The 26,704-nt window shown below is 35.9% G+C and overlaps 11 protein-coding genes across 11 annotated transcripts; 8 read left to right on the top strand and 3 right to left on the bottom strand.

Annotated features, from left to right (window-relative positions):
* Positions 1-1,767: 1,767 nt before the first annotated feature.
* Positions 1,768-3,517, bottom strand: VTP21DRAFT_8887 (uncharacterized protein; the record flags this gene model as incomplete). Its single annotated transcript, XM_069399785.1, has 4 exons — positions 1,768-2,179; positions 2,245-2,555; positions 2,622-2,872; positions 2,944-3,517. The coding sequence occupies 4 exons, from the start codon at positions 3,515-3,517 to the stop codon at positions 1,768-1,770; spliced, it is 1,548 nt and encodes a 515-aa protein (XP_069245711.1).
* Positions 3,518-4,608: 1,091 nt separating this feature from the next.
* VTP21DRAFT_8886 (uncharacterized protein) lies at positions 4,609-5,118 on the bottom strand (the record flags this gene model as incomplete). Its single annotated transcript, XM_069399784.1, has 1 exon — positions 4,609-5,118. One exon carries the CDS (start codon positions 5,116-5,118, stop codon positions 4,609-4,611), a length of 510 nt encoding a protein of 169 aa, XP_069245710.1.
* A 1,206-nt stretch (positions 5,119-6,324) lies between these two features.
* VTP21DRAFT_8885 (uncharacterized protein) lies at positions 6,325-7,407 on the top strand (the record flags this gene model as incomplete). The annotated part of the gene is made up of 4 exons (XM_069399783.1): positions 6,325-6,509; positions 6,583-6,643; positions 6,710-6,868; positions 6,931-7,407. 4 exons carry the CDS (start codon positions 6,325-6,327, stop codon positions 7,405-7,407), a joined length of 882 nt encoding a protein of 293 aa, XP_069245709.1.
* Positions 7,408-7,814: 407 nt separating this feature from the next.
* Positions 7,815-8,098, top strand: VTP21DRAFT_8884 (uncharacterized protein; the record flags this gene model as incomplete). Its single annotated transcript, XM_069399782.1, has 2 exons — positions 7,815-8,035; positions 8,095-8,098. 2 exons carry the CDS (start codon positions 7,815-7,817, stop codon positions 8,096-8,098), a joined length of 225 nt encoding a protein of 74 aa, XP_069245708.1.
* A 362-nt stretch (positions 8,099-8,460) lies between these two features.
* VTP21DRAFT_8883 (uncharacterized protein) lies at positions 8,461-9,141 on the top strand (the record flags this gene model as incomplete). The annotated part of the gene is made up of 4 exons (XM_069399781.1): positions 8,461-8,563; positions 8,645-8,788; positions 8,846-8,977; positions 9,053-9,141. The coding sequence occupies 4 exons, from the start codon at positions 8,461-8,463 to the stop codon at positions 9,139-9,141; spliced, it is 468 nt and encodes a 155-aa protein (XP_069245707.1).
* Positions 9,142-9,892: 751 nt separating this feature from the next.
* VTP21DRAFT_8882 (uncharacterized protein) lies at positions 9,893-10,980 on the top strand (the record flags this gene model as incomplete). The annotated part of the gene is made up of 2 exons (XM_069399780.1): positions 9,893-10,488; positions 10,617-10,980. The coding sequence occupies 2 exons, from the start codon at positions 9,893-9,895 to the stop codon at positions 10,978-10,980; spliced, it is 960 nt and encodes a 319-aa protein (XP_069245706.1).
* Positions 10,981-11,309: 329 nt separating this feature from the next.
* Positions 11,310-11,699, top strand: VTP21DRAFT_8881 (uncharacterized protein; the record flags this gene model as incomplete). Its single annotated transcript, XM_069399779.1, has 1 exon — positions 11,310-11,699. One exon carries the CDS (start codon positions 11,310-11,312, stop codon positions 11,697-11,699), a length of 390 nt encoding a protein of 129 aa, XP_069245705.1.
* Positions 11,700-12,320: 621 nt separating this feature from the next.
* Positions 12,321-12,967, top strand: VTP21DRAFT_8880 (uncharacterized protein; the record flags this gene model as incomplete). The annotated part of the gene is made up of 2 exons (XM_069399778.1): positions 12,321-12,368; positions 12,434-12,967. 2 exons carry the CDS (start codon positions 12,321-12,323, stop codon positions 12,965-12,967), a joined length of 582 nt encoding a protein of 193 aa, XP_069245704.1.
* Positions 12,968-13,937: 970 nt separating this feature from the next.
* On the bottom strand, positions 13,938-15,960 carry VTP21DRAFT_8879 (uncharacterized protein; the record flags this gene model as incomplete). The annotated part of the gene is made up of 2 exons (XM_069399776.1): positions 13,938-15,503; positions 15,559-15,960. 2 exons carry the CDS (start codon positions 15,958-15,960, stop codon positions 13,938-13,940), a joined length of 1,968 nt encoding a protein of 655 aa, XP_069245703.1.
* Positions 15,961-19,652: 3,692 nt separating this feature from the next.
* Positions 19,653-21,765, top strand: VTP21DRAFT_8878 (uncharacterized protein; the record flags this gene model as incomplete). The annotated part of the gene is made up of 8 exons (XM_069399775.1): positions 19,653-19,914; positions 19,987-20,042; positions 20,110-20,173; positions 20,237-20,409; positions 20,490-20,835; positions 20,900-21,096; positions 21,159-21,389; positions 21,451-21,765. The coding sequence occupies 8 exons, from the start codon at positions 19,653-19,655 to the stop codon at positions 21,763-21,765; spliced, it is 1,644 nt and encodes a 547-aa protein (XP_069245702.1).
* Positions 21,766-23,460: 1,695 nt separating this feature from the next.
* On the top strand, positions 23,461-24,897 carry VTP21DRAFT_8877 (uncharacterized protein; the record flags this gene model as incomplete). Its single annotated transcript, XM_069399774.1, has 1 exon — positions 23,461-24,897. The coding sequence occupies one exon, from the start codon at positions 23,461-23,463 to the stop codon at positions 24,895-24,897; it is 1,437 nt and encodes a 478-aa protein (XP_069245701.1).
* Positions 24,898-26,704: the final 1,807 nt, after the last annotated feature.

The raw sequence follows: 26,704 nt of genomic DNA, 5'->3' as shown, positions 1-26,704 counted from the left end.
TAACGGTAAAGTTAACGATGATGGGGAGGCGTAGCGTAGAAAAAGAGCAGGCAGGAGGGAAAGAGAAGGAGAAGGATAGATCGAGTAGAATAGGTGAAAGAAAAAGGTTGCCGAATCTATGATTCGTCCAATCTTCGTTTCCCGATCTCACACACACACACGGAAAATAAAAAGACGATGGTCCCCCAATCGACTTCCTATTTGATCCCTTCCGGTTAAAGAGGGGATCAAATTCCTTTTTGATTGAAAAAAAGGGAAAGAAAAAAAAAAGAAAAAAAAGCTGTTTCTTCCTCTTTTTCCTCTTTTCCTCTTTAATAATCCTATAGTGCGGTTAAATGGTGAAGGTGTTGTTTTTTATTTTCCTTGTAATTTTGAAAAATTCTCTATCGGTGGCTTAGTATTTCTTGTTTCAACGTGATGCAATCAGTTGACATCTTGCAGAGGTAGGAATGATTACTACATCATACCTCGAAGTTAAGTACCCAGGATATTCCAAAGATAGAAAGAGAATTTTAAAATGTCTTTCTAGCGGCAAATTTGTTTTGTGCATTGTGTAAATTGATTTCTAGCCGAATGAAGAAGAGTAATATATATTTTAGGTGAGTCAAGCCTGGAAACGCCGACCATCTAAACAACAATTTTATTTTAATTTAGTCAAGAGGGGATATCGAATCAAACCCAGGTTAAATTTACCGCAGATTCCCACGCGGCAATCACAAATGTGTTCAGACAAGGTCTTGTTTGTTTTCTAATTTCTCTTTTTTGCTTCGATTGTGGTTATTATTCAAGTAACCCTTGACGTTTGAATATTTCAGCCCAAGAACAGCTAACTTGGACTAAACGGATCGTTTTCCATTCACATTGAATCAAAGTTCCATAAAAACAGGAAAGCTAAAAGTATTCATTCGGTAAAAATATTGTTTAAAGATACCGCACGCCAATTTATCCGTCGAAATTCTCCTCAATATCCTCAGTTTTACACAAAAACCTAGCACATCAAGGCCACTTTGCCCATCCAAATTCGACCATTTCTAGATCATAAGTTTATCCTCAAAATTACGCTACTCTTCATGATGACCTTAAAAGTTGATTAATTATCTGTTTTTTATTTCTTGGATCGTTAACTGTATTAATTATTAACTTAAAATAATGATTTTTTACGAGTCAAAGAGATAGCATCCATGGAGTTCGCGTACCCAAGTGAATTCCTTGATTATATTGAGATGCAATAGCTCGAAGCAACGAAGTACTAGGAACGTCAGAAAATGGATGGAATAGAGTATATTTAATGTTCAAATTTCATTTTCTAGAATTGAAAAGTGCTGGAGCCAAATGACTGAGTATTATCGATGTGAGGCCGATTTATGATATTCTATATTTTCTTACAATGCCTAGGTAGAGTTTTGTCATCTTAGGTAACGGACACTATCTAAACTATATGAATATCTAAAGACCATAACAAGTGCTTTTTTCTGATGACTTATGATCACTACAGTTCTTGGTAATTTTCCAACTGAATACGACATTGAACAAGCTAGCTTGTTGTAAAGTTTTCTTTCAATATCTCTCTTACATATTGCTTCATGCCGACCGACGAAATATTTTAATAATATCGGCATATTTAATATATTGATCATTAATGGAATAGAATGACTACTATACCATCTTGCTTTCCAATCAGTTTTATTAATACTTAAATTACAAACTCGAAGTACAAAATTAAATTACCTACGAATCCGTAGTTTAAATTTCGACCCGAAATCTCAACTAATTCTTAATCACAATGTCACCACTGACTTCAAGCGACTGCTTCCATTCATTTTTAGCAATAACAGTGATTCGGTATTTTCCATTAGGGAATTTGGTTGTATCAAGCGCACCATCTTCACTGAACTCACCACGTAATACATTGGTCACAGTAAAATAGAATCGCCGGGAACTGTAATTGAATCTTGTTGTTTTCTGATTACCATTACTGGAGAAGCGCTCTTTATATATTGTCCTGAGACTCTGCTCTTGACATGAGACAGTTAGATTAGGTGAGCATCGCGTAGACTGTGCAGGAGGATTTTGTGCGAAGCGAACGAATGGGACGTATGTTGCATTGCCAGTACCAGATGAAGGTTCAATACGGTAAGCGAGCTCAAATAAGCTTTGTGGATAGGGTGTGCCACTCACACTATATTATCCACAAAGAAACGATTAATTATGAAATGTGGGGTTAATATAGAATGGGAATCATACCTGTTTGGAGAAGAGAATATGTCACTTAATTCGATTGCCACATCGATTTTTCCACTAACGGTAGGTGCATTTCTCCCATCACTGACACCGATGGTCGAGCTTCCCCCGTTGGGTAGGATATAGAGCAAACCTTCAGATTTCGGCTTGTTTTGGTCGACATAATTTCCATTATTAAATAAAAGAATTGGGTTGATATACCGCCAGCCGTCGACATAAGGCTTGGGAATTGAGGTCCATTGAGGATGGGGGATGGCAACATTCAAGTGAATATGGTGGTAGTTGGCGCCATTCCATCTTTCAGGCCACAAAATCTAGATTGTTAGATATATATATTAATATACAATTGATTTTGCTTAAATTCTCAGAGCAACACTTACAACAGATCCGATGATGTCACCCTTCCTTACGTTATCTCCAACCCTGAATCTGTAGGTACTAGAGTCAACGTGATGGAATTGCCAAACAAAACCATATGTATCTTGAATCATGAAACTCCAGTAGAGATTTCCTTGATTATAGTTTACAATTTTCACAACTTTTCCATCTACAGGCGAGCGCACCTCTCCAGCATGATTGGGGTCAAGGCGAGTCACATCGTTTCGAATATCAAGTCCGTTATGCCAATATCCTATATTGCGAAGCCCAAACATTTTCGCTTTAACTTCCAAATATAACACTGTGGATTAAACTCAAAATTACCTGGGCCACCAAACTCTTGGTAGTTTTCCATCAGATTCCCGATCATATCTGTATTACGTGGCGGCCACTGACCGTTAGGATCGGCAATAGGCCATGGTACTCGGGGGAAGTTTAAAAGCTCAACTGGAATATCTTTTGTTTCTGTAGTAGCACTCTTCGTCTTTACTGTAACTTTAACGGTATATGCCACTCGCTTGCCTTCTGCGGGCAGAGTGAAAATATTGCTTTGGCAACTTTGCTTAGTTAATACCACATGATCTATGCGGTTTGTGCCTGCAATTTGACAATTCACTTTGGTGTTTTGTTCACTGATGGATACCTGAATGGTTGTGGGATCGTAACGAGTATCGTCATAGTAAACATAGAGATTTTCAATCGGATCGTTGACGATCAGTCCATTATGGGAGAGTCGAATTCCCTCTGGAGCAACAGCTACTTGCGTATCCGGCGCCTTTATGTCTGGATTTGGCGCATCATCCCTAATCGAAATAGGCTGAGTATTTGTAAATGTAGTCAGGAGGAGAGTAGTAAGAAGGAAAGAATAGGTGATTCCATAGATAGATGGAATTAGCATGATGGCAAGAAAAAAAAATACGATATATTTAAAGAAATCAATGAAAGGATTGTATAATTAAACGGTAGTTCAACTGTATGCGAGAACTACTGTTCATTTTATATCTCAATAATGTGATTGTATAAAATTACATAAGATTATGAAAGAAAAGAAATTAAATAGTTTATTTAAATATGTGTCAAATTTGATCTGCGGATGATTTTTGATTGCGTAGGGCAAACAAATGTTCGATTACACAGTTATGTAAGCTAACGAGTAACTAGGTCGAATAAAATATTTCGCATTACTTTAGGCAAATGATATCGTAATACATCATCATATGGCCATTATACCATTTTATGCATATGGCAACGAATGAATACCAATCTGATCCCCTTTGCTTTCATAAACATTTGAAGACATACTGATACAACTATACATATGTATTAAATGATGAAATCAGGTATTGTGATAATGGTGGGGCATTTTTGTTCAATTACACAATGCACACTTGCCAGTGAATATTAGCAGATGATAACTATACTAAGCATCTCCATTGTGCAACATTTGTCGCAATTTTCAAGAGTAACACATATTCAGTGGCATTTTTAACAAAAATCGCATTCGCCATGGCTCTTTTTACCTATGGCAACATGAATAAAAGTGTATATAATTTTAACTCTACTTTTATCGTCAACCATCATGGTTACTAAACCTGGTGTTCTTCTCATAGTTTAATCCTACCGTTGAAATAATTATTAATGCCTTATAAATATAATTCGATACAAACACATGCATATTTTTTGAATATTATTAATACTAGGGAATTGGTTTTTTCCAAGTTATGAGTTAAAGTGTATTTCATCTTGTTAGGCAAACTTCCAGTCGTAGTTATGCTTATCATATATTATGAGGATCTTACTCTAGCTAAAACCTTAGGTTAGATCATGTTGAGCTCAGCTACAAACAAATACCCAAGAAAAAAGTGAGTAACTTGACCTATATATTGTCAAATACTATGACTTAGTATTATATTCTAAATACATATTTAGTAGATGAATAAAAAAATAAGAAAATGGGAATTTTTGGCCTTGTAGCTTGTGTGGATAACATTACGGATTTTCGCCACAATACAGTTTGAAGGATTTAGCAACGATGTTGGAGTCATTGTCGGGACCGAGTCCATTGTGAACAGTTTTACCCGAGCATTTTTTGCCCTCATAGAAAACTACATGAGTATATTTTGCGGTTTTGTAAGAATTAATAGGTTTATCGGGATTCTTCAGATCAATGCATGCTAGGTTAACGACATTCTTGTGAGACTCGATCTCGATACTGAAATCCTTCTTTGCAAAAGTCGTCAACCATTGATCACTGATTTCTGCAAAACTCATACAGTGCGTTGGCTTTGGCGTCGCTGAAGATTTAGTTGAAATCGTCTTAGACGCTACTGAGGACTTAGTTGATATTGACTTGGTCGAGGATGATGAGTTAATTGAAGTCTGACTCTGCTTTCCATCAGCACTTACTGCTTGGGAGCTTTCCACTTGTCGGCGTTCAAGCGGTGTCGCAATGGCGGTCGAAACGATAGCGATGGTGGTGAAAACAGTTAGAAGCCTCATTGCTTTGGAATTAATTTCTTAAGACCTTAACTTTACCTTGAGAAAGAATAATGGGAGAAAGCTTGAGGAAAATGTTACATTTATATTCACTTGCAATTTGTCAATGACGACCGCTTTCTTACTAAATTATCTCTTACTCGTTCATCAAGCAACATTATCTATTTTTTCTTTAGAGTTTCCTTGCTCAACTGGCGTAGCTATTTTTAATAGCCACTGATAATACAATCAGATCTAGTCATATAAAGAACACTTCTATAACCTGAACTTGCATAAAACAATGAATACAATCATCCAAAATCATGACTTATACTCGTTTTGGTCTAAATTTTTTAGTGAGTATTGAATTCTTCTTTTGTTTCTGTTACACTTTCTCAGTTTATTAATTCTGTCTTCATGCAAGATATATCATTTGCGAAGAAGGCAGGATGAATATATATCAATACAAATGATTTTTCTCTGTTGCAATGAATTAAAATAATTCTATAAATAGAAACATTTAAACTAATAAAGTGATTCTTAAAAACCTTCAAATTTTGGTATTACTTTTCTTATCAATTCTATCAAGACTGCCATTATGTAACTAAATGCTTGGACACATTAGATCCCAAATAAATTCACGTCATTTAAAGGAACTTTGGATGTCACCGTCGACGAAATTCTAGGGGCATATTAAACTAAACAAATGGTCCCGAAAGAGATTATTATTCAATAAAATGTAATGCTCGTTATTATGTTCAATCATCTAATATTTCATACTTCAAACTTTCTTTCTATTTATTCAGTATCAAAATTGCAATGGTTTGAACATACACTAGTACAAACTTCGAAATCCTTAAGGGATAGTATGGGAGTCGCATTGATAGTTTTTTCGGAAATCTTCTACAGATTTCAAGGTGCTCTAAGAACCTGCTAAAAATAAAAATCTTGGCGTAGTATCGAGTCATAGTTTTATGATTAGATTGGTTTCTTTAAGATTCTTTTAGATTCATTAGTCGTGTGATAGTTGATTCTGATAGAGTCGAGCCATAAATAGGTAATTTGATCAGCTAAAATAGAATTTAGAATCAAGCTTGGAACATTTGTTTGACATTAGAAATCCAAGGCAAAAAGAATCTTACAAATAATCCCATTTGCTTAGGAATTGCGAAATTGGGCTGTCAAACAGCGAGCATTTCATTTGTACAGAAGCACGCCATGAGCAGTCACATGACAGTCATTACGAGAAAATTGGAGAATATAAGGTACGGGTTTCCCAATAGAGTATTGTCTGGAACTAGAGTTGTAATGTCGTCTGTTGGCCACCAGATATCCTTATTTTTTGGATGGAGCTACACATTTGCTTGGAGCCTGAGTTTTTGGCCTCAAGTCCTTCTCAATTGGAAAAGAAAAAGGTACGTGTAGTTAAGGTTTATTGTTCTAGTGTTATATTCGTCTCAACAATTTTTTGGATCTATTTGAATATAGTGTTCAGGGATTATCTCTTGATTTTGTAGCATTAAATGTCTGGGGATTCCTTTGTTATACTGTAAGTGAATGTGAAGCAAGGTGTTTATAGCTTACCTGATAGCTTATCCATTTCCCAAACCTCTAGGTTTTCAATCTCGCCTTCTACACTAGTGATGAAATTCAGCGAGAATATCGCGAACATCATGGCGGTCAAAACAATCTAGTACAACTTAATGACGTGTTTTTCTCATTACATGCTTTTATTCTTGCCACCATAACATATATGCAAACTCTATTGTATAAGGTTAGTGAATTAATTTAGGATCAGTAAACATCTCATAATTCTCATAGGTGCTATTTACATAGAGAGATGCAGGCCAAATAGTATCCGCTCATTCGTATTGGTTTATTTGGTGGACTGCACTTGTCTCTGTGTTACTTGCTTGTGCTTGCCTCCTTGACTTATTAGCTTGGATCTATCTCATGTATTATCTCTCCTTCGTCAAACTCGCTGTCAGCTCTATCAAGTATATCCCACAAGCTATTCATAACTTCCAGAGAAAAAGTACGAGAGGGTGGAGCATTTACACCATTTTACTTGACTTTATTGGTGGATTTTTGTCGAATGCCCAATTACTACTTGATTCATGGCTTGATTCCGGATCGGGGGGAGGAAGATGGTGGGCTGGGGTGGCTGGAGACCCAGTCAAACTAGGGTTAGGTATTTTATCTATGTCTATGGATGTTGTGTTCATTGTGCAGCATTATGTTCTCTATCCAGAGAAGGATTGGCTACCGTTATATTTAAAGAGGGCGGAAGAACGAAAACCTCTTCTTTCTTAAATCCGCTATTTTGTTGTGACAATATTTTCATTTGCAAACTTATTTTATATATCTATACATATTACTATGCAATATATTCATACCTGTACATTTTATATATCTTATAGCAGCTCTTGTAAAATATATCTTGTTTTGCATTTTTTTTTGTTTATTAATGATAACTGATTAAAAGCAATACACGCTAAATTGAATATTTAAACGGAGCTTAATCTCAAACAATCGGTTGTTGAGGGCAATTTTTAATATGCTTTGCGCAATATTTATTTTCCATTTGAAATGAAACTGAATTATTTTCTCGTATCTTTTGTCACTAAACAATTTTAGACATCAATACATCACTGTGGCAACTTCTGATCCAAAAAACAAGTTAATTTTCTCTTCTTTTTTCTTTACATCACGTAGAGTAAATGGGATTTAAAGATAAAATCCGAGCAACCTACGAATTTTTAAAAATTGAAAAGTATACTAAACGACGTTCTGCCCTCATACCACAATTTGCTCAACGCGAATCAGATTTTTACAAACAGCATTATTCAAATGGAGTTTATAGTGTGTCAGGCTTACCCTCGGCCAAATATAATAGTTCAAAGGTCATAAGGTGCAGTGAGATGTATAATCAAGGAATAGAGTAAGTAAGCAAAAAATAGCAATATGGCAATTGCTGTATTGACTCTTTGAAAATAATAGATGAAAAGAGTCACTATGGGTGTTGTAACTATTCGCATTAATCCCACATCTGTTTCCAATGTGTATAACCTGTTTATTGTTTAGTATTTTGCCCACATCTATACAAGTTAGGGATCATATATGGTCACGTTATTATTAATACTGATTCTATATTTCCGATTTACTTTATTCTTATTTTATTTTCAAGTATTTTCTCCGTGTTCTTTTGATTAACTCTCTTCACCTTTTCATCTTTAATTCTAACGGTATCGCTTGAAATATGTTCCCTGTGTGCTAGGTTAGGTTTCTAGAAATGTCATGGTAAAAAACAATAAATTTCCCATTTCGAAATTTCCCCTGTTAAACAACATCTAGCTCTCAAAAACGATGCTTCGCTCTTTCTCTACGCGTGTTATCACCTCGTGGGCTCCCCAATACTCGACCTCTCTTCGTACTGCACCTGCTTTGGGTCTTCTTCGGGGTTATGCTAGTATGTATATTCTTTCTGCCGATTTTTCATTTAGATTACTTTTAATTTAATTTTTTTCAATTTTTTTATTTTGATTATTAGCCAAGAAGTACACTAAGGACCATGAATGGATCTCTATTGAGAATGAAGTCGGAACCATTGGTATCACAGAATATGCTCAGAATGCTCTCGGAGATGTCGTATTTGTAGAAGTGCCAGAAGTAGGAAAAGAATTCGACCGCGAGGGTGAGGAATAAAATCAAGCAAGATATTGTATCTATGTTAACTTAAGCGCGGGTATAGAGCAAATCGGTGCGATTGAATCTGTCAAAGCAGCAAGTGATATCTATGCACCTGTAAGCGGAGAAGTGCTCGAGGTCAATACGGTTTTAGAGAGCGAGCCTAGCTTAGTGAATAAGAGCCCTGAGAAAGATGGTAAATTCATCTAGAATATTTATTATTTTACTCGTTTTTTATACTGGCATTCTTAACAAAACTCAATGATTATAGGATGGCTCGCGAAAGTGAAGATCACCAAACCGGAGGAACTGGATGAACTTCTTGATGAATCGGCATATCGTCAGTTCTGTGAAAAATAATTATAATGAAAATTCTTTTATATTTATTAGACGAAAACCCTTATGTCTATGGGAAAATAAATGTAATGAATATATATTTTTCCACTGGAATTCAGTATGATATAGAGAATAAACGTGAAAATGAGAATGAGATAATACGATAATAGGATAATTGGCCATGCAATCGATAACAATATCAAGTTTAAATGTAGAGACTTATTTGATCTAGAGATTATTTCAATTTTTATAATTGAAACAACTCCTTTATTGCCATCAATGAAGAGCCATGATATATGCTGCTTTATTGAATATGACATATGAGTAAATCATCGCATCAAATAATTAATCCATGATTCTTTTGGATTTAATTTTGGGTAATTCTATTTGTACCCGGGTATAACTATTAATTACAGCTAAGTTGGTTAATTAATTTTTTTATTTAACAGCAAGGCACACTTTTACTTTTATTACTCACTCGTCAAATTATAATTTTATTATTTTCAAGTTGAGTGTAACCTTTGTAATTTAAATCTTTTCATTCTACTTTGTAAAAATGACCATCATCTCAATTTCTGATCTCAAATCCCGTATGTTCAAAGATCGAGACGAAATAACTGAATGGATGAACGATTGTGCAGTTAGCATTGGGTTTGAATGAAGGGTAGAACGCTCAGATCTTACTACTGGATTCCTCCCTGCTCTAACTATTTCATGTTCACGATCAGGCCAACACAGCTCGAATAACGAAATACCTATGAGAAATGTATCAACAATGAAGTACGATTGTCCTTTCATATTGCGATTTCGATTTTCAAAAGCTGTAAATGCTTATCTCGTTACCTCTGGTAATATCGATCATAATCATCCTTTGGAGCCCGAGGATATTCGTTTTGCTCGAAGATTTCGTAGACACGACCCTGAAACAGTTCAGTTTGCTCAGAACGTTGTTCAATTTGGAGGCAGTGTTTCTCTCGCAACTCGTATTGTTCGTAGCCAGATTGAATCCATTCAAGCTAAGGATATCCATAATGCTTTAGCGACAATTGCTAGAAGAGAAGAGGGTGGGCTGTCCGAAATTGCTACCTTGTTGACCAAGATCGTGAATACAACCAAATATACTGTCAAATACGTATTGGAAAATGGCAAGCTGCAAAACATATTTTGGGTGAGTAACTCGCATATTTCACTTGTAGACAAGTGCACTGAGGTCGTGATTGCTGATAGCACCTATCGCACCAACCACTTCAACCTTTCTTGCTTGGTTTTAGTCGGTGTGGATGAAAATCTCAACGTTTTTGATGGGAATTGCGCTACTAAAACGCGAATCTTCCCATGCATTTACGTGGGCGCTCTAGTAACTTATATCTTGTTTGAAAAGGGAATCAACTGAGAGTATACGAACAGTGATTAGCGATTCCGACCCAGCGTTCATAAGTGCTGTCCGTAATGTTATCTCACATGCTCAGCACCAGTTTTGTTCATGACATATAACAAAGGATACAAGTGCATTTGAACCGGAAGGTTGAGAACTACAAAGACTTTGCAAAAGAGCTTACTATGCTGTTTTGCTCACAGACACCAGACGAATTCGACAAGCATTACAATGAGATAATTATAGCATACCCCAATACATCAGATGATCTTCAACGTTGGTATAATCATCGTGGAATGTGGGCAGAGACATTTGTCTTGGATTACACTAATCTTGGCGTGCGTTCGACTCAGCGTGTAGAAGGGCAACATGCAGTTCTCAAGCGTTTCACCACCACTCAGGCCAGTCTTAGCAAACTCTTCGACTCTTTCGATATACTTTTTAAAGAGCAGGAAAAAGCATCGATCTTTTTGTTTTTATCAAGCTAAAAATCGACGCAAGCTTTATCCCTCACATCCATTCGGCAACTTGGAAGATAAAATCTGAATTCGCGATGGAAAAACTTATTGAACAATGTCACCGTATAGAGGATTTCGATCTTGTCGAAAAAGATGGGTTATATTTGATCAGCGGCAAAGATAGTTATTATATCATTATAGCAGGCAGGAGAAGATAGTAATTAACTTATTTTAATATAGAAAAATACTATTCAATATCGCACAGCAGTCATATATCAGTCTGCGGCTGCAGCTCGGTAAAGCAATATCTTCTCCCGTGTGCCCATCTCTTCTCTTTTCGTAAAAAGCAAGGCAAGGATATGATCTATGAATCGGAGATAGCACAGCGCTGGTTCATAACTCCGCACATATCCACCATATTGGAAAGCACTGAACCGTCAAATTTTGAGCAGCAATCCTCTAAATCTCTGGAGCCTTGGGAAATTGCTAAAATGGGATTTCCAAAATGTGTGGACGACGATGTGTTGTTCACCTTGGTTACCCGTGCTATATCAACTGCTCAACAGCTTGTTCAACATCTTCCTGTTGAAAGGGTTAAACAAGAACTTAATTCATTAATTGCTCGTTCGGAACCGGTAATTAATACGGCTGGGCTATATGGTTCTCCGGGGCCGATTGCTAGCATAGCCGACCCACAAGAAGTCGTGACAAAAGGTAGACCTAAATCCAATAAACGCATGAAGTCTTAGCATGAGGTAAAGATGCGTCTTTGTCGTGGATGCAAGCAGACTGGCCATGACTTACGTAATTGTCCTAGTCGGAATTAATGTATGTAAATATAATATTATTGATAATAAATGAATAAAAGTAAGAAATGTGGCAGATGATATTGATAGCATCATTTACTACTAAGTCAATTTTTGGTTGATTTACTTAGAGTTAATAACATGTAGTATGTGACTTTGAATTTGACGATTAATTATTCAAAATTAATTAACCAACTTAACAGTAATTAATAGTTATACCCGGGTACAAATAGAATTACCCTTATTAATTTCAATCCCAAATTTGATAAAGTCTTTTAGTTTCACATGAAATATTTGTTTATGAATGAGCTATTTAGCCCTTGGATTCAATTACTAGATTTAATCGAAGGGGAATTAGCCGAGGGTAGGCGTCTACAAATTTGTCCGAGACGCCCTCTCTCCTCCCATGTAAAGTATAAAAAAGTAGCCCTCTCCATTAATTAATAAATAGCCTAGTCCTGCCGTTGATCAAATATAAGTGATCAATTTTCCCCCAAATTCATGAGGGCTTTTAAAATACTGCAACCATACAATATAACGAGATCATTCGCTCTATCTCTAAGAATGGCAAACAATACTGCCCTTGACAAGAATATTATCGATGATCACAAGGTGACTCTCTCATTTTCTGGTCTTTATCATATAAATCCTATATTTCATATCCTTTGCAACTTCAGTTGGTCGGTAGATTATATGAACATTTTCTGAGCACTAAAGATAACACTGAGCGCCAAAAAGTGGCCAATACAATTATTCGTGAGCTCGTAAAGCATAGTGTGGGAGAGGAGATGGTGCTCTATCCCCTTTGTGAAAAGCATCTTGGCTCAGAGGGAACCCATGTAGCCGAAGAATCACGCCGCGAGCATAAAATGATAGAAAAAATGTTATATGAGCTGGATGGAATGAGAGTAACTGATGCAGGATATGCTAGTAAATTTGAGGAGGTTATGCGCGAACTTAGGAAGCATAACGAAGAGGAAGAGACCGATCTGTTGCCTAAATTACGCAACGTAGTGAAAGAAAACGAATGGTTCCATGCATCTGGAGATTTTGAAAAGTATAAGAGTACGGCTCCTACTCGTCCACACCCCTCTGCACCTGCATCAGGTTCAATGGCACAAGCAGCTGCTGGTGTCACAGCGGCTGGCCTTGATAAAATACGCGACACCAATCGTGATTACGTAGATGTAGCTCGATTTAAAGAGGAGTGAAGTTTGATTCATTTGCGCAGTTATTCTGCATATAATAATAACTACAGGGAATAGTATTGCAGTGAAAATTTTGCATCATATTAATCTTTCCCAAAATAAAGTGATTACAGTATTGAATAGCAAAGCTATATAAGCTGGCTTTTTTTTTTTCCCAAACGCTACTGATGGAGATCATTTTAAAAATAAATAGATTACCATGTCAACGTCTAATGTTGCAGGGATAAATGAAAGAAATCAAGGGTCACTCTCAAAATATTAATCCAAATTTTAATCCTGAAAAATTTTTCACTCTTTCAATTTTGATAATCGAAAAGCCATGATATGCAAATACATCTTTTTTCCTATCATCATTCTTGCAACAGCTTCAATTGTAAGGGCAATGCCGCTAAACAGCTACGGTTCTCAATCCAGTGAGAGTTCGGATGTCAACATTTTGGGTGATAACCAAGTAAAAGGACACAGGGTATATAAATTGGAAAAGCGCTGTTTGGGCGTATTTATCGGCGGCACTAACAAAGTGGGCGCTAGCCAACAGATTGGTGATGTAAATTGAGTCTATTATATTAAGAGAGTGCTACGGAAAAAAATAATTCTCTATTATTTCCTCGTTAAATGATAGAATACTATAAGCAATACAAGTAATAATGGCGAACGAGTCGGAAACCTAAATCAAAATATTCATGATAAACCACAATTGAGTGCAGAAGAGTCTGAGTGAAATTTCTAACTCTATAATTCATCTCATATTTAATCGCGAATGTATTAATGTGACAACCAAATGATACTTTATCGGCTTTACACTATGGTAATATAGTCCACACTTCTACAAATAAACACATACTGCTTCATTTATTAGATTTTTGTTAAACGTTATAATTGCACAATCAAATAAAATATTTTTGAAAGACAGGTAAGTCTATTATATTTTCAGCAGAGGAAATTTTCAAGAAATTAAAGATAAAGAGAGGCTTTAGTGGCCATGAAAACCACTACAAAGATCGCGTTTCCATAGAGGTACATCCTCCTGATCGTCAGTATGCAATGCTCGTCTACCGATTGGACCATTGGAGAAGCAGCCAAGCTCAGTCTTGCCAGCACGCATTTGGCAGATTAGCTCTTTTTTGCACTCCTCATCGCACTTTCCGTCCCTACCCGCTGAGCCAGAGCGGAAATGGAAGTATTTTTGGAACAGTTCATCATTTTTCTCGAATTCCTGGGTCAGACTGTGCCACCATGCTGGAGTAAGTGGGTTGTGCTTGGTGTTAAAACTATAAGTGTCTTTTGCTGAGTATTCAAGTTTCCATTCTGGTTTCTTGTTTTCATTTTCCCACTCTTTAGCTTTAGAGATATCGGTAAAATAGGTGTATGAATCCACAACTGAGAAAGATTGGGTATCGACCATATACACACGATAGGTTGGGTTCTTTTGTGTGTAAGCTGTAACAGATGGACCGATATATGCAACGGCTAGTGCATTCTCTGCATCACGTTTTTTCTCGTCTGCATAAAACACCTCAAATTCATCACGATGAGTGTGTCCAAAAAAAATTCCTGCAATTACATGGGGGCTATATCGCTGAACTATCTGATAGAACAGGTGACTGTAGTCGAACAAGCAGTCTTTTTGTCCGCTTGGGTGGTGTCCAAGAATCCATACACGTTGACGGTTATCTTCGGCTTGTTGCAACTCTTTAATAACCCAAGCAAGCATAGAATTAGGGTCTGGGTGGTCTTCGGCATGATAAAAGTTGTAAAAGTTGAAGCTATAACACCAATTAGTATTGAGGGCGATAACTTTAAGCTTTGGATAGTTTTTTGGGCTGAACGAGTAAGCACCCGTGTTATCAACAACTTCTTTAGTAGTGGGGTCATCCAAGAATTTCCTCCAGTTGTCCGCGAAAAATGTGTATTGAGGATCGCGTTTAGGTGCATTAGGATAGTATTTCGGCTGTGCAAGATTCGATGGGAGAAAATCATGGTTACCAACGACTGGGAAGAAGGTGTCAACATGCTTGCTCAATTTCTGGTTCAAGTCGTCCCATGTGCGTCGTATATCTTTGTGATGAGAGGTCTCATTAGCGACCCATATGTCATGAGCAACAAGGTCACCTGTCAAGAATCCCAGCTTAATCTTATGTGACTCGAGTACATTCTCAATTAGATTATCGGCAAGGAGCTGGGGTGTGTCACATCTATAATCGCCCCATTTACTGGCAGCTCTTCTTGGAGGGTTGGAACTTGAATCAGCACGACAGCAAGTGGTTCGTTTACAAAAGGCATCTGACCCAGCTTCATATTTGCTATCAACATGCCAATCACTAAGATGGAGAACCTTTATAGTCTCGCCAGAATTCTTGGGGGGAGCGGCATCAGCTGGTTTAGTTTTCGGGAAAGCAATTTTCTTCCCATTTGGATTGGGATTCGGACAAACACGAAAAATTGAGGCACAAAGCAAATGTCCATCGTAACCATGGAGTCGGAATCTGTTAATTACGTCAAAGAGAGCGGGTCCTTGTGTGTCAACTATACCTTTGCACTGTAAGGATAAATATAAAATATGCAGAAAAAAAATTAAATGTAGAGCAACCTACAGTAACCGAATCAAAAAGTGGAATAAGGCCACAAAGGTCATACATGACATTAAAGAGTGCTTTTTTGTTAATGCGGTAGAGAGCTCTGATGGAAGCTTCGAGGGCAACGCAGGTTTCGCAAGTCAAGGGGCTTTCTTGAGTAATATGACCATTTATCGCCTCTTTAATTTGTTTTTCGCAAATGCTAGAGTTTTTGCAGGTAGTGGTATCTTCTTCAATCGGATCGTCTCGGGCAATGAGTTTTGTGACATTCTTCGTAGCAAAATTAGTGATTTTGGGAACTTCTAATGCCTTGTTAACAGAGTAGGAATCGGCGAAAGGAGAGGATGGAGAGTCGATGTTAACACAATTTGCGAGCAATGAAAAAGCAAGGAGCGAAAACGAAATAATCTTGAACTTCATCTTTGATGATGTTTAATGACAGTAAAAGATCTGGTGTTCTGCACCACAATGGTTTGGAAAAATTAAAGCTACAAGTCAATGTAGGCAATATTCAATGGAACAAGCGAGAAGTAAACAAATGTGCAAATCATTTTTTATTTATATCGTGTTTTGAATCCTGAGAAATTAAACGTGCGATTGAGTTGTTTCGTACAAGAAAAATATTTGATAAGTAAGATGTTATTGGAACACAAATTGCTGAAAATAGACTAAATTTTATACTCAAAGTTCTCATCAGGACATTAGGCAATGGACAGAAACAGCAACATGATGAAGGATTTAAAAACTATTGGTAATAGTGTATATTGAAAATATAAACGCCCTGCTCTGGGTGGCCAGTGTCTAAATAATGATGGTAATACTGTGTTACCACGATGCTTACTCATAATATTTAGATTAGCGCGGAGTGAAATTTGAGATTTTCCCGGGAATGTTCTTTGTATTCAAAGGCTCAAGTTCGGAAAATAAACACTTTATCATGTTGTGAAAACTATTACAATTAGTATTATTAAAATTTATAAATATAGGAGTAGTTAGATCAATGTAATAAAATTATAAATGTTTAGTTAAATTAACAAGACAGATAAATAAATTCAACATTAATCTCAGGGAAATGTGTTAATATTGTGAATCAATCAAATATAATAAAAGCTATTTAATAGTTGCATTCATATGTAATTGAGTGCACAAAAGGATTATTTGACCACAAGCAATTGAGTTAATATCAAGACGCCTATATCGGAACTGTTATTTCCATTTTTCAACTCGGGAAAAGAAAACTTATTGCCCCGACTTTTGCTTACATATATCTCGATTCGGGGGGTTAGGTTAATGGGAACCACATCAAGACATCTTTGTGCCAAATATACTATCACTTAGTATCTAAAAAAAAGAAATAGCACAACACAACTTAGAGAAGTTAAATTTGCTTGGTGTAGAGGGAGATAAGAGGACATAGAATAAGCCAATGGTATACATTAATACCACCTGTTTTCTATTATCCGATTTAATAGTGAAGTATAAGTGGATAACATTTACAGTACTTTAACATTGATGGCGACGTCAAATTTCGAGAAAAAATGTACAGTTAATAAACTAAAAAAATGTAAAAGTCCCATTTTATTCATTGGTGTGAGAATATTTTATGCGAGAATGAAAGAATATGAACGAAAATGGTATAAAGAAAATTATTTGAAAAACACCATTGCTTATAAGTCCAAAATACTTAGAACTTTTGAAAATATATTACGAGATTGAACATCTTAGTAAGAGAATTAGTTGGCTTGAAAGTTTAAAATAGTTAACCTTGCAATGCATCTACCAAATAGGTTTGGTTTATACGGACAAAGCTATACTTAGGAAGTAAAGAATAGTAAATCACAAGCAGCTAAAATCATGTAACATCATAAAATACGTACAATATCATTTATAATTACATTAATTCAAGCTTTACATTTCTGAAAATAGCTCTCTAATTACTTAGTAGGTCATACTTGGGAATGGTTAGTATATAATAAAGTAATGAAAATCCTAAAGCATTTTGACTACCCGTTAAAGTATCTCAGCATAGGTACCATTTGAGATCATTCTCTGATTGGATCAGCGCAGTAGTCAGATTCAGAGAAAAGCAGAGAACTATGCCACAGAAAATAAGTAGAATCACTAAAAATATAGCTTTAGTAGATTGTATATGAACGCCAGACAGGTATTAAAAATGATATCACTGACATAGAGATAAAATTGAGATTGGTACGGGAAAAGCTGTATAATTATATATAAAAGAATCTTGTAGTTACCAGCATATATTCTATTATTAGAAATCAATTTATTTAGTAAACATACATTCACTACAGTTACCATGTCTTTATCAGCCAAGGATTCGTAAGCTTTGAATCAAGATTCAACAATCAAACAAATTTATGACATACATTTTCCAAATGGTTGAGAGAGATTAATCACATATTTGGTTTATGCATCCAATCAAATCGTTTGGTATGTATGCTTTGATGAACCAACCAAATAAATGTCAATAATTTTCATCACAACAGAGAAGATTAGATCTAAATGAGTTGATATAATAGTATCTTGTATTTAAAGACATCAAGTATTGGTATCAGATTTTTATGTGGCTGCGTTCATATCGTTACTTTTATATACATTAGGTTGGGTTTTGTAAATGGATATATCAATTGGAACTATCCTAACTAAAATATCCTAATAGGAAATATCCCATTTGATAGTTATATTAATATATTAGATAATATGGAAAAAGAATTACGCGATGCATATAGAAAAGTTTCAAATGGGAATGGATTACTAATGTAAACCATGGTGTTAAAGGTCTCTAACAGGTAACTGGTACGCAATCTCTTCGAAAAATTAAGTGGCCATTTATTGCATATGCATTCTACAAGTTGAAAAATATTGAAGGACTCAAGTCCTTATTTGCCGGCCCGTCAACTACGCATCATATCGAAATTACTTGGGAATTGATTCTCCAATCACAATAATAAATTGCCATTCTACCTGTATTTGACCTAATCGATAAGCATTTAGTTTTGAATTGAAATATCAGTGTATATATCGGAAAGGATCAATTACGTATTCAGCCTTATTTAGATCTCATCGATATTTGCGATTTGTACTTTCCATATATACTTACTCAAAATGTGCATCGCCCCAAGACGCAATATTCCAAGCGGATTTAACATCTCAGGTGAGATTATTCTCTTTAAAAACTTCTTTGTCGGGGCTGACTTTTTTCCATATATATCTTATATAGCATGTGACCAAGAGAAATTTAATTCCAATTCGCACAATTGTCGCATTTTTTGATATTCTAAAATGTTGCAAAGCCACGTTTATCTAAGGAAAGAGTAGTACGTCATTAATGTCATCTGGAGCATACAGAATGAATACACTATTCAAAAAATAAAATGGGTAATGATACGAAAATCCAAATTCACTACCATTAGTAATCTATGGTATGTATATCATAAAACGACTGTTTCCAAAGCCTCTTAATTTTGGTACTCGGGGAATGCTTAGATGCCAAGTAATATTCCATATATGTAAAAAACGAAGCAAAGGCGGAATCCAAAACTTTCTTGGTATGCACTTACTGAGAATATAGCTCATCTTGTTCTATATCAAACAACGCTGGAAAAAAAAATCGAGACTTGACTAGAAAAGGTATCTAGGATGAAGTTGTCTCACATGAACATCTTGGTAGTCTTTTTCTATAACGGTTCAGCTCAAAAACTATATAGCAAGACGGAGTTTGCTCAAACGAACTAGCCTAGTAAAATCAAAAAATCAACTATCATATCACAGCCAACAGAGTATAAAAAACAAGCTCATTGCACTCATCGATCAATACATCAACAGTGTTTGAAAAATTTGTGCCTAATTGTGAAGTTCAATGACGGCAAAAGATGTCATTGTATTACAAATCATCATTCTTGTTCAACAACTGAGTATAAAAATGTTAATCCCGTTTTGGGAAAATTCGAGTTGGAGCCACATTGTGTTGGATATTCAAAGTATTCTATTGCAACATAAATTTAGCCTTATAAGTGATCTAACTGACTTTTGTCTCGTTTTTTTTTTTCTTTTCTCTTTTTTCCGAGCCTGAGAAGCCAATATCGAACATTATGTCTAAGGAAGAGTATAATGAAAATAAGGTAGAAGTTCCTAGCTCAGTAATTGATGAAAAGCCCGAAAGGTCAACGGAGAATACATACGGAGAGGAATACAAAGATCTACCTACTTTTTGGCGCATTGTTCGCCATCTCTTTACTCGAAAAACTATTGACCGGATGAGTGGAGAGGATGGAGGGGAGGAAAATTTATTAAAAAGGGAACTTTCCGCGCTTGATTTAACCATGGTCGGTATTGGAGCCATTATTGGTACCGGTAAGTATTTTGTGAATAATAACAACTTTTATCTCAAGAAACATTGGTTATCCCAAAAAAATATCATTGTAGGTCTTTTTGTAATGGCAGGTCTTGTAGCGAAAACAAGGGCCGGTCCATCCGTTACTGTACGTTTGATTCAATATAATGAGTTTGTGTCAAATTAGCCGATAATTCTATTCAATTTTATATTAGGTATCATTTATTATTGCAGGTATTGCATCCGCTTTTTCTGCTCTAAGTTATTCCGAGATTGCATGTAAGTTTTATGATCATCTCAAAGTAAAATCTCTCAGCAAATAAATCTTATTGTTTATCAAAGGTATGATTCCTGTCTCGGGAAGTGCTTATACCTACGCTTATTCAACTCTTGGCGAGTTTTTCGGTTGGGTTATCGGCTGGGACCTCATTGTAGAGTATCTATTTGGGGCTGCTGGAGTGAGTGTTGGTTGGAGCAAATACTTTGTCATGTTTATTAAACTCTGTGGTGGCAATGTGAGTCGTTATTAAGCGTTTAACATTGAATGGCCCATAGTTAATCTGTTTTGCGAAATATTTTTTCTCAAATTTATCAGATTGACGAACGCCTTATTGGTCCTCCTATAGAGTTCGTGGAGGAGAACGGCACTCAAGAATTTAAACATACGGGCAGAATTCTCAATCTTCCAGGACTCGTTTTGCCACTTGCTGTTACTGTGGTACTGGTCGTTGGTATCAGGGAATCGAAATTTGTCAACAATTTTTTTGTAGGCGTAAAGGTGTGCGTTGCTCTTTTGTTCATATTTGCAACCGCTAAATTTGTCGACCCACAAAATTGGCAACCTTTCATTCCACCTCCTGTCGACAACGACTGGCATAAATTTGGCGTATCAGGAATATTTGCTGGTGCTCAGGTAGTATTTTTCGCATATATTGGATTTGGTAGGCTTTATGAAACTGCTCAAATGTACGACCAAAATATTAAAATTCTAATAATATGATATAGACATGGTCACTACTGCTGGTCAAGAGGCAAAAAATCCACAGCGAGATCTTCCAATTGGAATATGCCTATCGCTAGTCATTTGCACTGCCCTCTATATTGTTATGGGTGTTGTGATGACAGGTTTAAAACCATATACGCAATTTGATTTGGCAGCCCCTATTATCTCTGCAACACCAGATCATATGAATTGGCTAAAGGTAAGCTCATTAGTATACTGTAAATTGTGAATGCATTAATTCTAAGTGACTATCCCATTAAGATCATCGTTTCTCTTGGTGCCTCACTTGGTCTCGTCAGTGTAGTATTGATTAACATGCTTAGTCAATCACGTGTATTTTATTGTATGGCCCATGATGGTTTGCTACCGACACCATTCGCACTAATTCACCCTCGTTTCCGCACACCCTATATACCAACAATTTTAAGTGGAATTAGTGTGAGTCTTCTTGGTGCATTCCTCCCGGTTGATCTATTGGCGAACATGACTTCAGTAAGAGACCTATTGATTTAAAATTAGGCTTGAGTATATAACACACTCTCTAATTTGTTAGGTTGGTACGCTCTTCGCCTTTTTCCTTGTTCACTTGGGTGTTATCGTGCTCCGCTTTACACATCCAGATTCTCCGCGTCGCTTCAAAATTCCCGGACCTGGTTATACTTGGATGATCTTCCCTATTATTGGTGCAGGTATCAGTCTCCTACTCATCGTAGTCGCTGAACCCACCACCATTTACCGAGTAGCAATATGGCTTGGAATCGGTATTTTGATTTATATTTTCTACGGATATCATCATAGTCGCCTTTTCAACCGTAAGCACGACGAATATATTCGCCAGCTCGATCAGAAGGTGAAACGCTCTAACTAGATACTTAATTTTTCGAATGCAATGTATTGTTGGGTTTTTTAATAATCCTGCTTTCAATATCTGGATATTTATATTTACACTAGTATTATTTCACATTAATATCGATCCAATTAATAAAAATACTAGTTTGGAGCTCGAATAATATACTATCTACTGAAATGAATGATATGCTAAATATGTCTAATTCATGCATTTGAAGCGGGTACTGATGACTTTGCCTTGTTAATTTTTCTTAAGTCGTCGGATACACCAGGCTTAAGTAAATATTATTATAGTTTGGTTTAAACAGTCGTCTAAAATTTGCCGACTAAGCTCATATGAGAATATTGGTATATATACAGTATATATATGTATATGCACCGGGTATATGCAAAAGGAATAAAGCTTTTTATTTAGATTGTTAGGATTCAGTTCTTATAAACATTTACTGCATATTATTAGAAAACGATTTAACATATAGTATGCATCCATTTTAGTTATTATCAATAAAAATATAGTTGACTCGAACTTTTCTGACAAAGCATTCATATTTTGAATAAGCATCATGCAATTCGTATCATATAATCCTATTAGTTGATGATTTTTTTAGGAATTATTACTAAATAGTATATTTATCAAATATAATATCCAGTAAATTTTCTGGATTAGCGACTAATATTAGCGGCTAGAAATTAAGAGAGGTAGGCGATTTTTTCTTTTTAATACCGTTTACCTAACTAAATCTGATATGCACAATATAAAAGCAGTAATTTTAATATAAAATCTGTCTCATAGAGAAGTTATAAAGTCACTAAAATTTACACATCAGATAAACTAAGAGTTAGAGGTGGAAAAGTTTCTTTGGAATGAATACTAGTTTAATAAAAAATCAATTTTTTGCATATTCAGTGTACACTTGGTATCGATCTACTAAAAATGTAATACACATGAATTCATATTTTTAATATGATTTAAGCTGGAGTTGCGAATGCATTTGACTATAACGTGAAATGAAGCCGTGATTAATTGTATATGCAACTTCTGACTAATTCTGAGATTCATTAGATGTAAAAGATCGTCCGATAACATAAGAAAAGTGTAAAATGTTAAATTGATATAACTTGACAGCTGACTTCGCATAACCTAATTGCACTATTTTTATAGTCATACAGTGAACAATATCTTCAATGATTTAATTAAAGATAAAATGTATCTCTATATTGAGAGATATGTAACAAGCATGTGTACAAATGGGCATTTGCTATTTAATGAGTTCTATAAGCTAACAGCATCGGAGTAGAATTAGGTATTCTAGCCAAAGATTTCGAATATAATCTAAGAAAGTCGAAGTATTGCATATAGAGGTTATTCTACATTTTGTGACTATAACGTAAGCTATCAAATTCTTGTGAAGTTAAGCTCGAGTTTTTGGGTGATACATTTGCAATTATAATTTTGAATTTGGTTTAAATTGAACATTATAAAAATATAGTGTAAAATATATATATATTTGCCCATTTTCTCGGTATTTTGTTCAATGTTAGTTATTCACTATATTTATGAGCATTTTACTCTCCAAATTGTACTAATATTTGAACGATTTCTCTTTATAAAATGCAATTATCGATAATTTGCTCATCGATTTCCCTTCTTTACTTTCTCTCCCGGACTGACGCCAATGCGGTTGGGAAAACAGAGACCTTTGATATTTCTCCTATGAGCAAAAGGAACGATACAGAATGGCTTATAAACAGAATTAAGATCGAGAATCTTATGGGTCATGCGCAAAATCTCTACGGATTTGCTAAATCGAATGGGAACACCCGAGTCGCCGGATCTAAAGGACATCAGCTTACAATCGATTATATCAAGAATATTACTACAAAAGCTGGCTACGATGTTAAACTTCAGCCATTTGAGTTTGGCTTTACAGAGATAGTGAAACAGAAGTTAACGATTAGTGGGGCAATGGATAAAGATGTGCCGATAGCTGCCATGGCATTTGGAGGTAGTACCCCCAAGCAAGGCATCACAGCAGAGCTAGTTATAATTTCTGATTTAGAAGGCAAGAAATCATCTACAGCCTGTAATCAAGAAGACTTCAAACATGTGGACATAGGGGGTAAAATTGCGTTAATTGAACGTGGAGAATGTAGTTTCAATATTAAGACCGAGAATGCCGCCAAAGCTGGAGCTGCTGCTGTAATCATTTACAACAATACGCCTGGTGATATTAAGGGCAAATTAAGTGCTGACAATAGGAGTAAGATTCCAGTGGGGAGTATATCTCAAGGTGAAGGAAGGAAGCTTATCAGAGCGGCAAGTAAAAATAAATTGAGATTAAATTTGTCCTTGATCCAAGAAACCAGGGCGATAAAAACGTATAATGTCATTGCAGAGACTAAGCAAGGGGATCCTAAGAATGTGGTGGTGCTAGGTGGACACTCAGATTCTGTTAGAGCCGGCCCAGGCCTCAATGATAATGGATCTGGCACACTTGCACTGCTAGAAGTGGCGCTTCAAATGCAGGACGCGAAACCTAAGAATAAGGTGCGTTTCATCTGGTTCTCGGCAGAAGAAAGCGGATTATTGGGATCGAAGTATTATACCAGTAAATTGAGCAATGAGGATGTAAAAAACATTGCAGTAATGCTCAATTTCGACATGATTGCTTCGCCTAATTATGTTATCAGCGTGTATAATGGTGATGAGCGCGGTACACCTCTGCCTCCTGGATCAAATGCTGTTACCAAAATGTTTGTAGACTATTTCGAAAAAAAAAGAGAAGTGTACCAGACAGCAGTGTACCCGTTCAGTCGCTCGGATGTTGGCCCTTTTGCTAAGCTTCGTATTGCCGTGGGCGGTCTCGACACCGGAGCTGAAAAGAGAAAGACCCAAGAGCAAGCAAGAAAATTTGGTGGTAAGGTTGGAGAGCCTTTCGATTGGTGCTATCACCGGGCCTGTGACGATGTCAGTAATCTTAGTCAAAAAGCTTTAATTATTAATGCCAAAGCTATGGCCCATGCGGTTGCAACCTACCAAGAGGACGTATCAAGTGTTAGAAATCCAAGACCTGATGATGAAAGCAATTTATCCAACGTGGTAGAAGCACTTGAGAGTACAACCGATGGGTGTGATCTTGTTGAAGAGTAATTTCGTTGTGGTATACTATTACTTCCTTTTTTATTTGAGTATCTGTTTAGCAAAATACAATTATTTAAGGTTAGGTGTACCGAGAAACTTCAAACATGATACAAACAAAACCATACAAACTATTGAAATGCAAATAGACTCTAGGGCTAACGCTATGTGATATTTTCCTACCCAAGGATTGGCATATACTAAGAACCAGGATATAATACCCAAGACTAATAAACATATCAAATTAGCAGTATTTATTTATGAAGTAGTGTATTTATATAGCGAGAGCGAAGTCGTAAGCTTGAGATATTAAAAATATTGCCTATTTAGTTCAGTAGGGATAAAATTATCAACAGAATTCACTTTATTTCTTTCCCACAATTCATATATATTTTGCGAGATTTAGCGCTATCTTAGCATTAATATATACAGTAAATATAAACACACTTGTATCTCAGTGCTGCATAAAGTTACACTACGTCTTTCATAACAATGGTGCTACGTACATACGAGTTTCGAAAATACGAACGCGGTTTTATTAAATAATGTATACCAAATGTAGAAAAATTCCACATAACCAATACTCTCAGGAGCGACTTTTCAATGTTTTATTACCAAGAACAATATCCTTTCCCGGAGTTTTTGCAGCATCTTGCGAAACAGGACAGGTTCGGGCTACCATTGAGGTACCAATACGAATTATCTCCTGAATGATAATAGCCTATGCCGCAACTTTTGCCACATTTATAGGTGGGATAGACGCCACCATCGCAGAGACCGTCCTCCTCCGTGCATTGCCATTTAAGCGCACTAGCTGTTGTCGCAATCCAAAAAGCGATCTGCATACCGAGAGGCTTCATAACGAAAAACTTTACTCTAACAAAAAAAAAAGAGTATTAGAACCATAGGTAATAACAATAAACTCTGAGGCCTCTTGATATACTAACAACTACTAATATATTTTGAGTAAAAGCAAAACTAGGATCTATTCCAATAATGTCCTTTTTATAAGGTATCCAGTAGAGTGCAATGTAACAAGTTTACAGCTGATAAAAGGTCCACATCATTGCTTAGCATATTGTTAGTTTATTCTTTATTTATTTTGTGACTCATTCGTGTGAGAAGCCTCTGCCAAGAGAACAATCAACAACATATTGTATATGTAAAAAGAAAAATTATACATGGTTGGCGAAAAAAGGAAATTCGTGTTAACCCTAATAAGGGTTTTAAAAAGATATGGGGAAACCGAGAACGCTTCTCAAATGTATACACATAATAAACATAAAAGACTGAGTTCTAAAACAAACGTATATTTTAATATTAACATGATTTTGAGAACACTTATCTTATGGAAGGCCGTTTATCCAGGCGAGAATTTGCATTAACTTACTATTTATCCTATTATCGGTCTATTTTTAGCTCTCGGTGTTTGTATTGAATATTCATCATTGTATATATACTTACCTAGCTTTACACAATCAAGAGTAGTCAAAGTTAATAAACTGTGCAGGCTTGTAGATATATTATTGGAATTGTTAACAGATCAACATATAAAAACAGTAAATAAGCTATAATAGCCTGATGTAGCTATGTATTAATGGCGCAAATATTTTGATTTTTAGTCCTGCGCTAAGGAATATACAGTAATGATTACTCAGACATGCCGAGTAGCAGTGACATCCAATAGGGGTTAAATATTGGATAGTAAGGTGAGTTGGGAGATTCCAAGGCTGAGCAGACATACTAGATTTAGAAATTGTAGAATCAGGTTTCAGAAATATCTGCAACTGTTAATATATTTTTTAAAAATTCGTTAATT

Source organism: Calcarisporiella thermophila (assembly GCF_041956535.1).
Source record: "Calcarisporiella thermophila strain CBS 279.70 unplaced genomic scaffold VTP21scaffold_41, whole genome shotgun sequence".
Taxonomy (NCBI): Eukaryota; Fungi; Calcarisporiellomycota; class Calcarisporiellomycetes; order Calcarisporiellales; family Calcarisporiellaceae; genus Calcarisporiella; species Calcarisporiella thermophila.
Note: the sequence above shows the minus strand (reverse complement) of the source record. Positions and strands in the feature narration are given on the sequence as shown.